This window comes from Henckelia pumila, chromosome 1, assembly GCF_033568475.1.
Source record: "Henckelia pumila isolate YLH828 chromosome 1, ASM3356847v2, whole genome shotgun sequence".
NCBI classification, from domain to species: domain Eukaryota; kingdom Viridiplantae; phylum Streptophyta; class Magnoliopsida; order Lamiales; family Gesneriaceae; genus Henckelia; species Henckelia pumila.
The window spans coordinates 91,644,801-91,656,458 of NC_133120.1; the positions used below are offsets into that span (position 1 = coordinate 91,644,801).

The 11,658-nt window shown below is 38.2% G+C and overlaps 1 protein-coding gene across 1 annotated transcript; it reads left to right on the forward strand.

The window, feature by feature from the left end:
- The first annotated feature begins 7,696 nt into the window (after positions 1 to 7,696).
- LOC140875185 (uncharacterized) lies at positions 7,697 to 9,839 on the forward strand. The gene is made up of 4 exons (XM_073278781.1): positions 7,697 to 7,824; positions 8,105 to 8,959; positions 9,046 to 9,210; positions 9,330 to 9,839. The coding sequence occupies exons 2-4, from the start codon at positions 8,123 to 8,125 to the stop codon at positions 9,552 to 9,554; spliced, it is 1,227 nt and encodes a 408-aa protein (XP_073134882.1). The 5' UTR covers positions 7,697 to 7,824; positions 8,105 to 8,122; the 3' UTR covers positions 9,555 to 9,839.
- The last annotated feature ends 1,819 nt before the right edge of the window (positions 9,840 to 11,658 follow it).

Sequence of the window (11,658 nt, forward strand, 5' to 3'; positions counted from 1 at the left end):
TCATGTGATTTCGAGTGAAGGGATATCTGTTGATCCTAGTAAGATAGAGGCAGTGCTGAACTGGTCTCGTCCGACGACGGTTGCTGAGATTCGTAGTTTCTTGGGTCTAGCGGGATATTACCGTCGGTTCATCGAGAATTTTTCACAGTTGGCCAGGCCTTTGACTCAGCTTACTCGGAAAGATGTTACCTTCATTTGGTCCTCGGATTGTGAGGAGTCATTTCACGAGCTGCGTAGACGTCTTACTATTGCACCTGTGCTAGCTCTACCTTCTGGATCAGGAGGTTATGTTGTCTATACTGATACCTCTGGTCATGGGTTAGGATGTGTTTTGACACAGCATGGATATGTTATTGCCTATGCTTCTCGACAGTTGAAGTCGCATGAGAGTAATTATCCAGTGCATGATCTCGAGTTAGCCACCATTGTATTTGCGCTCAAGATTTGGAGACATTATCTTTATGGCGAAAAATTTGAGATATTTACGGATCACAAGAGTTTGAAGTATTTATTCACTCAGGCAGAGTTGAATATGCGACAGAGACGCTGGATGGATCTCTTGAAGGATTATGATTGTGAAATCAAATATCATCCAGGTTCTGCTAATCTTACTGCTGATGCCTTGAGTCGGCAGGTGAGACTGTCTGCACTTCAGACTAATGAAATATCTCATATGATTCAAGAATGCTGTTCATTGAGTTTTACGCTCAAGCACAAGAAAGGGAGGAATGGGATTCATTTGTATACTATTCTATCTGAGCCGGTATTGTATTCTCGGATAAGAGATGCTCAGATATCTGATGTTAAGACTCAGCGATTGGCACGTCTAGCCAATGGAGTTAATACATCTGGATTCCATTTTCAGGCAGATGGTTTATTGTGCCTATCCAATAGAGTGGTTGTACCTAATGTTGCGGAGCTCAGGAACAATATTCTATCTCAAGCTCACAGGAGTCGATTATCAGTTCATCCTGGAAGTATGAAAATGTATAAGGACTTGCGAACTAGATTCTGGTGGAAGGGAATGAAGCGAAGTGTTTATCAGTTTGTTTCGAGATGTTTGATTTGTCAACAGGTCAAGGCTGAACATCGACGACCAGGTGGATTACTGCAGAATCTTGAGATTCCCGAATGGAAGTGGGAGCACGTAACTATGGATTTTGTCACCCACTTACCTATGACGTCACGTCAGTGTGATGCTATCTGGGTCGTTGTTGACCGTTTGACGAAATCAGCACATTTCATTCCTTATAACCGGGAATATTCTTATGATCGCATGACACGTTTATACATCCAGGAGATTGTGCGATTACATGGGATTCCAGTGAGTATTGTCAGTGATAGAGATCCGCGATTTACTTCACGTTTTTGGGGTAGTTTTCAGCAGGCGTTGGGTACCACTCTGAGTTTGAGCACTGCGTATCATCCGGAGACTGATGGGCAGTCAGAGCGCACTATTCGTACGCTGGAGGATATGCTACGTTCTTCTGTCATGGATTTTGGTTTATCTTGGCAGGATCAGTTACCTTTGATTGAATTTGCCTACAATAACAGTTATCATCGTAGTATTGATATGGCACCTTTCGAGGCATTGTATGGTCGACGGTGTCGTACTCCGTTATTTTGAGATGAAGTTGGGGAACGGCAAGTCGAGGGTCCTGAATTGGTGCAGCAGATTAGACAAGGTAGATTTGATCAAGCATAGGATCAAAGTTGCTCAAGATAGACAAGCCAGTTATGCGAATATTCGCCGTAGGCCACTTCAGTTTGAGCCTGGTGAATATGTATTTCTCCGGATATCACCTTTCAGAAAGGTGATGAGATTCGGTGTGAAAGGCAAGTTATCTCCTCGTTATATTGGGCCTTTCCAGATATTGGAAAAGATAGGAGATGTTGCTTATCGTTTGGCTTTACCGCCATCTCTTTCCAGTATACACAATGTTTTTCATGTGTCGTTGCTTCGACAGTACATAGCTGATGAATCTCATGTGATTCAATCTACTGATATTCAGCTAGAGCCAGATCTGTCTTTTGTTGAACGACCAATCTGTATCCTAGACAGGAAGGAGAAAGTTCTTCGAAACAAGACTATACCACTTGTGATGGTACAGTGGCAGCGCCGAGGCGTTGAAGAAGCAACTTGGGAAACTGAGAGTCGTATGCGAGCAGAATATCCTGAGTTGTTTGCTTTGTATTTTTGATTATCATATAAGATGTAATTACCGTTGTTGTAATAAGACATAGTTTGATGTTTCATATTGTTATCTTTATTGTCTTTAGATGTTATTTCGCGGACGAAATATCTAAAGGTGGGGAGAATGTAGTAACCCAGATACCATTTTAAGATAATAATATGTTAAACATGATTAAGGGTTGGTATTTAACCACTTTCGGAGTGTTATTGGACTTCAGAAGTAAAATTTGGGCTTTTTCATTTTGGGCCGGATAGTAAGTTTCGATCCCGGATAGTAAGCTCCGATCCCGGATAGTAAGCTCCGATCCCGGATAGTAAGCTCCGATCGGAACGGAAGCTCCGATCCTGGAACGGAAGTTCCGATCCCCAGCTGTAAAAAATTATCGATGACTCAGTCGCGAGTTTTGACAAGTGTCGGTCATAGAGCAGATCGGAAGCTCCGATCGTAGATCGGAAGTTCCGATCCTGGCGTGGCAGACATGCACGCAATGAGCTGGATCGGAAGCTCCGATCCCGAAATCGGAAGTTCCGATCCTGGCCGAGAAATTTGGCTATAAATAGGGCCGTTCAGAGTTCATTTTTAATTACGAATTCCCGAGTTTCCTTCTTCAGTTATATAGTGTGAGATATACACTTGAGGGCCCTATCAGTTATAATAGAGGTTCTGGAATAACCAAGGTGTGGTTATAGTCATCCGGGACTAGCAACTCCAAAGGGCTAACTACGGACGAAGGTATGGTCCGGGAATCTATTTAAGTTTTGGGAGTACTTATTAGCTTAGTTAAGGCTTATAGAATTTATGTAGTGATACGGTGAACTTTTGAATATAGGCTTGGAACCTAGGATCCTATTATACTTGAACTAGCCTAGAGGTTCGTACACATTGACTGAGATTGCCAGCGAGTATACATGTTTATATGTTGCATTTATTTGGCATTATTATATGGCATGAGATATGATTTACCGTTTTATATATTCATATGTCATGTGCATATACACGTTGAGCCTATACCTTGTTATACCTGACTATAGAGCCGCTCAGCTCTATACTCGATAGTCTGTCACTGAGAGTACCGCGACGGCGGGGGCATTTATGTCTGTCTACTATGGTGTACTAGACGAGTGTGGTTGCACCCAGAGGTTGATCCGTGCGGTGGCAGCACTCATATGGCGCCGGTTCTGAGCATGACTTTTCAGATGACCCTGTACCAGTCATCATGTTGCATGCATTATATACATATGTTTACTCATGTCTATGTACTGGGCGTAGCGCTCACGTCCTAGTTGTTATCTTGGACACCCTATTCCATGGGGCAGGTCGCAGGATGGACGGAGCTGGTAGTTCAAGGCAGGACTAGGGAGCAGGAGCTTTGAAAGTTTTTATACAGCACGATTTATTAGCTGTATAATGTTTACTTTTAAGAATTTTGATATGGTTGTATCACTACAGATTTAAGCCTGGATTATATTACTAAGCTGATATATAAATTATGGATTATGTTTCCGCACGTTTTTACTCTGTTAAGTTTTTTGCTGTATTAAGTTTAATGCATGCTATTAGTTGCCAGTAAGTAGGTGATACCATGCAGGGTCACTACAGTCACAAACTTGTATTCATCACAAACTGTATACACTCGAACGGCAGGAACCTCATCTTTGTATTTAGGCATTTTCTTACCTAATCACGCCTAAAAAATCCCCAATCGCCTTTCGTCAAATTTTTTCCTTAAAAAAAAGAGAGGAATACAAGTGGACCTAGAGATCGGGAGCTTGGCTGGAGACATGAGCCTGTACTTAGCTCCATTGCAAGATCCACCTATGCCGCCGGGTAAAGTCGTATCCGGAGCCGCCGCCTGGAAAATGCTCGGGAGTGAAAGAGTGACCGAATGCCTTCCATCATCGATCCTTCTTCTACAACCGCTCTCGATCTGAAGTCGGCTAGAGTGCTATGGCAGCTAGGGTTTGATAATGGATGGGTGAGAGCGACGAGGAGAGAAACGAGAGAAGAGAGATGAAAAGAGAACGAAAGGGTGTTTCTCATTATAACATATTTAAAAAAATTTAATTTTATTAATATATAAAATAATAATACAACGACGGTTTTGTAGAATCCGTTGTCATAGGCCATAAAAAACACGCTCAAAGACAACGGATTTTAAAATCTGTTGTCGTAGGCCATAATCCGTTGTCGTATGACCATAAAAAAACGCCCATCGACAACGAATTTTAATATCCGTTGTCGTAGGCCATAAAAAAAGCGCTAATAAAAAACAGATTTTAAAATCCATTGTCGTAGATCATAATCTGTTGTCGTTCTTTAACAAAATAAGGCAAACGACAACGGATTTTAATAAATCCGTTGTGAAAGCTCATGAGACAACGGTTTTGTGACAAAACCGTTGTCGTTTAGACGTTGTTGTACATCAAATTTGTTGTAGTGAATGGGTATAACACATAACAAAGACACATTTCTCAAACTTTCGATCCTGGAAGATGCTCACAAAATTGGCAAATCTTGAGCAAAAGATCTTAGAATGGGCTGAAACCAAAGGCATATCTCAATCTCTTCAAATAAAAGAATTCAATGCTGCAAAGATGAAGGAGGGTATGTTACGACAACTTCTGCGATACATGCGAGCTCAATATAATCCTCGCAGTCCAAATGCTTTTGACCTCTGCTGTGATCATTCAGATTGACTGCCCAGACTATGCGTCGGGATCTAAATTTGGATACCCCTGAAGAACAGTTTGACTACAATAAATCTGTAGATCAATTCTCTGCACCATATCAATTTGATCCAGATACTGCTAATGTTCTAGTTGAACCCATTCCAAAACAAACTTCTGAACATGAATATATTCCAAATCAAGACAAGATTACTGTTGCTGAATAGATAGAAATGATAAATTTTCAGCCATATCGATTTGATCAACTTTCCGATCATTTGCCTGAATTGCCATTAATGTCAACAGATGAGATGTTGAAGACTATTGATGATATTACCTTTCCTTAGACAGATCCAATGCATGCAATTATTAATGTCATACAATCTCTACTGAATGTAGATGTTCCATCTGAAGATAGTGTTAGGAATAAACTTGCACTGGTAGTTGTAACAAGTCCTCTCAAAACTCATCAAGAAGATATTTTAGTTGAGGATGCTGCTCTATCTTATTCATCATTAGAGCAAGATCATATTGAAATCATTGATGATATTCATGTTTTATCCTCAGTTGGTATACAAGACATCAGTGAACATACAGTTGGTATCAGGATCAATGTCATGTGTTCGATTCTGATTGATTGCAAGGAGTATAATTATTGAAAGAGAGATTTTTGGGTGCAATTGTGATACCCCTGTCCCATATGGGAACAATGAAGGCTTTAAAATGAGCTTATAATGGGCTACAATTGACTTCTATAGCAACTTGTGTTAATCATTTTCGTAAAATGATGACGAATACGAATTAGTTGCTATAAAGGGCCCATTGTGCAGTCACTCAAGCGCGGGCCCGGGGCGTGACATAATGGTATCAGAGACGGTTACTAGCAGGAAGCCCGAGAAATAAGTGTTATGCAGGACAAAGTGCTACGTGCATGGGAGCCACCTCTTGAACCTGCGGGACAAAGTGCTACATGACGGGAGCCACCTCTTGAATCCATAGGAGCCATCTAGATTTCCGGTGTTGGTGGATCGAGAGGTCAGGTCACGACGAGGACGTCGTATTTTGAATGAGGGGTGATTGTGATACCCCTGTTTCACATGAGAAAAATAAAAGTTTTAAAATAAGTTTATAATTGGCTACAATGGACTTCTGTAGCAACTTGGGTTAATCATTTTCGTAAATCGAGAACGAATACGAAGTAGTTGCTTTAGAGGCCTATTGTGTAGTCACGCAGACGCGGGCCTGGGCCAGGGGCATGACAACAATAATTTTTCCTGTTTGGTCGATCGATCGAATCATGTCGCTTGGGCTGATGTGCGGTTTAAAATATTTGAGTTGCACCATTACCACCGGTTATAATTTTTGTTAAAACGACAAGCGTTCTCCTACATATTTAGATATATATAATAGAAAAATTATATCAAATAAGAAAAATAGCAAATAATAAATAGTAGATGCACAAAATTTTAAGTTTTTATTTGAAAGATGCATGATATACTTTTTTTAAATAAATTAGTTAATTGAATAGTCACATAAATAGTTAATAATTGAAAATAATACACATTAATTATGTAGTAGTGAAAAATAACAACCATATAAATTCATAAATAAACTAACATATTTATATATGTAAGTATAAGTAAGTAATAAATATAATATGTAATAGATATATAATAAATAATAATAGAGTAAATAAATAGATAGATAGATATATATTTGAAATCTCCTTAATTACAAATTCAAATACTTCCATCCAATTGCAATCTTACGTTAATTACCATATATTTTCGGGAATCAAGGGATACGTAAATCATCAATAAATGAAAGCATATAGAAACCTGTGTATATACAGTTAATATATATATCTTCATATCTATGCAAGATATATCGTGGATCGAAAGGAGAAAAAAAAAAAAAAAAAAAAAACCCTTCATGTCCAAGCCCATCTTTTCACGCCTAAATAGTAATAATAAAGAAGTAAAAGTATAGGAAAAAAACACGTTCCTATTATTTAATTGTGGAGCTGAAGGTGATCAAACAACACAGTATATGCCACCTTTACAATTTACACTTATCCCATTTTACGAAGCAATTTTTATTTTCTTTGTGGTTCTCATTAATTTACGTAGCTTGAATGCGTACTTGAGTTATTTAGAAAATTACGATCCTCATATTCAATTATCCCCTCGTAGCAACTTATTTTCATATCATGTTTTTATAGATCTAAGTAGATAAGATATGAGCAATGCTATATGTACAACGAATTTTGTACACCAAATCTTATAATACACAATACAAAAATTAAATATATCACGATAAATTGAATATAAAATCTCGCGATATAATAACAAAATATCACGATATAATTGTTGTAAATATCGTTGTACACGATATTTGTTGTACCTTTAGCATTATTCATATGATATAAGCCTCCACCAATTAATTTATTTATATTAAAACCATTGTGTTAATTTTATATATATATATATATATATATATATATATATATATATATATATATATATATATATATATATATAAAAGGTAGATGTCTAAAAAAAAAAAGGTAGATCAAACATGAAATTTGTTTATTTGAAAATCATACATGAAAATTTTAACTACTATTCTCATTCTCTTGGTTGAACGGTGGAAATTTCTCCTAGCCCTTAGTACCGTTAGGTCCGTAACACGTGTTAATAAAATGTAATCAGCAAGAAACTCGGTACGAGAAATTTCATGGAAAAACACTAGCTTTCCCACTAGAAAGAAGGAAGAATCTTTACATATCGGTCAACTTTGTTATAAAATATTTGACCAATAAATTAAAGAAAGAATTATATATAATAAGGATCGATAAAAATTTGTCTATATATATAGCAGTACCCAACATTGAAACCACATTCCATTGTGAATGAATCGTTAACCATATATCTTTCACTGGACCCTATCTTCTTCTACGCTTGGTACGTACGTCTCTGCTTCAACTCTTTCTTCTGTTTTATTCATGTTTTGATTGAGAAATTATTCAAAAACGAGAACTTCAATAAGTGAGAAAAAAAAAAAATTTAGTGTGCGTTTTAGTTTATTCATAAACGTTCATTTATACTTGCATATATATATGTAAATGCTTTTCGTTAACAAATATATAGTTTAATATTCAAGTGCGCGCGTGTCCGTATATGATCTTGTCCTAAAATAGTCCAAATAACATATATCAATTGTGTTTCGATCATTTTTCTGCAGATTGATCGAGTTCAAATAATGGTGAACTTTTCAAGAATATCCCGGCAGCTGTCATATCTGCCCATCCTCCTTCTTCTCCTAGCTTCAGCAGCACATAACTCACAAGCCAAAACCAAGAATGAAATCAAAACCAAAGTGTACTACTCCCCAAAAATCGAGTTGGAACCAGGCATGGTCTCCAACAAAAACTACCCCAGCATGGATTTCCCCCAAGGCCACGTCGCCATCAAGAGCTTCGACGCCGAGATAGTCGACCAAGATTACAAATCGGTCCCTCTCACCCAAGTTTATCTGCACCATTGGATTGTCGACAAATACTTCCAATCCACCCTTAACGCCAGCCTCCCTCCGATTTTCGGAAACATCAGTGGTGTGTGCAGCGGTAATGCTCTCATACAGTACTTTGGATCCGGGGCTGAGACGAGAAGGACCCGGAGCGACGTTCCGGACCCTTACGGGATAGTCGTCGGCAATCCGTCGGATGCTCCCGCCGGGTACGTGGAGAAATGGCTGCTCAACGTGCACGTTATCGACACTCGAGACGTGGTGGATAAGCTAGGATGTCTCGAGTGCACGTGCGAGCTGTACAACGTGACGAGGGACGGAAACGGGCAGCCCTTGCCGCCGGATTACTACGGCGGCTTGAGCTGTTGCCTTGATGGGACTAGGTGTAGGATGGAGCAAGGGTACAACAAGCTTGGTGGGAATGTAACGTATTACTTGAAGTATACGGTGAAGTATTTGGAGTGGGATCCGACGTCCATCGTGCCGGTTAGAGTGTTTGTTCTTGATGCAACGGATATCGTGACAAAGACCAACAATTCACAAGGGATCGTTTATCAACATGATTGTCAGGTAGCAACATACATTGATAATTTTACGCATAATGAATGCATATAATATACATATGTTATATTATATAACATATTGTACTCATGCAGGTTGAGTATCAAGTGAAATCTTGCTCCAACAGCACTATTGATTTGGCTAAGAATCGTTGCATCGACACAAAATCCGTGAGTTTTACTTTACCAAAAGGCGGCAATCTGGTATTTGGATTTGGGCACCAGCATGTAGGAGGCGTGGGTATTGCCCTCTATGGACAAGTATGTATTAATTAGTATATATAGACCTTTTAATTTTCTGATGAAATTCATATATATAGCAAACCATGCATATAATTATATTATTGATTTAAAATATATATGAATGGATCCTGCTGCAGGGAGGAAGAAATATATGTACGTCGATTCCAAAATACGGGACTGGAAAACGTGATGAGCCTGGAAACGAATTTGGGTACGTTGTGGGATTTTCAACATGTTACCCAAAGCGAGGCTCGGTCAAAATTAGTGATGGGGAGACTCTGACTCTGGTGTCTAGATACAGCAGCGTGAGAAAACATGCAGGAGTCATGGGACTCTTCAACATCTATCTTGCTGATTCATGACCATTTATTTAGTTATACCTTAATTAATTAATTAATTAATTCCCACAGCTACATATGTTCTTAATTATTTTCATTATTAATGGACGCTAGCTCCTGTTACACTTGCTAATAAACATCGATCTTTGTTTCGAGTCAGCACATGAATTCATTTTCATCATTAATTAATCTTTGTGTTTCCGATCCATTTTACAGTTGTTTCATAATTATAGTTGGTGGAAATGTAATGTCATTTATCTGCACTTTTTTGTTAAGGGATTATCATAAACAATAAAACCGGCTTATATATGGATTGATTATTTGTACTTCTTCTTTTTTGCTTGATCAATTGTTTCAAATAATTTGCTCATTGTCGTTAGGGTCGCTCACTGCCCAACAAATATGTCCAACTCCATGCCCACCATGTACAATAAATAAGTTGACCAATACAATAGGTGAGTTGACTTGTACATGGTGGACATGAAGTTGAGCATAGTTGTTGGACAACATAATAAAACACTATATATATATATATAAATCAACAAAGCCATATATAAAAATTATTTCAACTTTTAATTATCTATTTTGCTAATTAAAATTTAAAATAACTAAATAATTAATAGTTTAAATTATACCAAAAAATAATCAATATTTAACTATTTTAAAACACAACTAATTATGTAAAAATCCCATGCATGCGAAATATCATGTGGTTATTTAATAGCATAATTTAAATTTGAAAGCCTAATTGTAGAAATTTTAAAGTATACTTACTCAAAAAAATAAAAAAAATTTTAAAAAATAAAAAATGTACAAAATAATTTTTTAATTATGTAAATTTATTATATCAATATATACAATAATTTTTTTCAAACTTCTAATATATAAAATGCAACCAACATTTCTTAATTCTAAATCAGAAGCTAGCAATAAAACAATATAATAATTGCGAATACATGCATCCAGCTAAGTTACTCTTTTTCTTGTCAAATATAATGGTGAAAAGATTTTTTTGGTTCATTAACTTGTCCATTTTTTTTGGTCCATTAATTTTTCGAAGTTTGCTGCACTAACTTTTATTCCAGTGTCATGTCAGCATTTTTCATTGCTGTAACGACCCACTGTTGTATCAAGACGGGTCTTTTCAGCGTGCTTATGTCCTCACTCACACGCACCCTGGAAAACTTCCCAGGGGGTCACCCATCCTATAATTGCCCCAAGTCAAGCACGCTTAACTTTGGAGTTCTTATGTGATGAGCTTCCGAAAAGAAGATGCACCTTCGTGATATGAGCAGTACATATGAAACCTTTTAAGCCCTCCTCAATTATGTAGTCCCATACCTACACAGTCTCAGAATCCCCTCTCATTCCGGCACAAGATCGGTTCATTCATGTCTCCCTCCGCCTAGAAGCCTACCAGGAGCCGCTCATTGTCCGTGCAACCTCTTGGCACCGGCGATCACTCCCTGCCTCTTCAGCCCCGGGCGTCACATGCCCACCAGCTTCCGCTTGGTTCGTCCCCGAACCATACCGTACTAAGAGAGGTCGGCTTTGATACCATTTGTAACGACCCACTGTATCAAGACGGGTCTTTTCAGCGTGCTTATGTCCTCACTCACACGCACCCTGGAAAACTTCCCAGGGGGTCACCCATCCTATAATTGCCCCAAGTCAAGCACGCTTAACTTTGGAGTTCTTATGTGATGAGCTTCCGAAAAGAAGATGCACCTTCGTGATATGAGCAGTACATATGAAACCTTTTAAGCCCTCCTCAATTATGTAGTCCCATACCTACACAGTCTCAGAATCCCCTCTCATTCCGGCACAAGATCGGTTCATTCATGTCTCCCTCCGCCTAGAAGCCTACCAGGAGCCGCTCATTGTCCGTGCAACCTCTTGGCACCGGCGATCACTCCCTGCCTCTTCAGCCCCGGGCGTCACAATTGCTGCGTCATCAATTGGAACAAAATAGACAAAAATTAAAAATAATGTACCAAAACCAAATTTTAAAAAGTTAATTGACCAAAATTAAAAAAAATAGATAAGTTAATGGACCAAAAAAACCATTTTCTCCAAATATAATGGCTCTTATGAGACATATCACAAATTTTTATCCGTGAGACGGATC

Bases quoted from the DNA above. Each gene is read 5' to 3' on its own strand.
- LOC140875185 (XM_073278781.1), top strand. From the start codon at position 8,123: ATGGTGAACTTTTCAAGAATATCCCGGCAGCTGTCATATCTGCCCATC. The intron at 8,960-9,045 runs GTAGCAACATAC...GTACTCATGCAG, and splicing joins TTTATCAACATGATTGTCAG to GTTGAGTATCAAGTGAAATC. The intron at 9,211-9,329 runs GTATGTATTAAT...ATCCTGCTGCAG, and splicing joins GTATTGCCCTCTATGGACAA to GGAGGAAGAAATATATGTAC.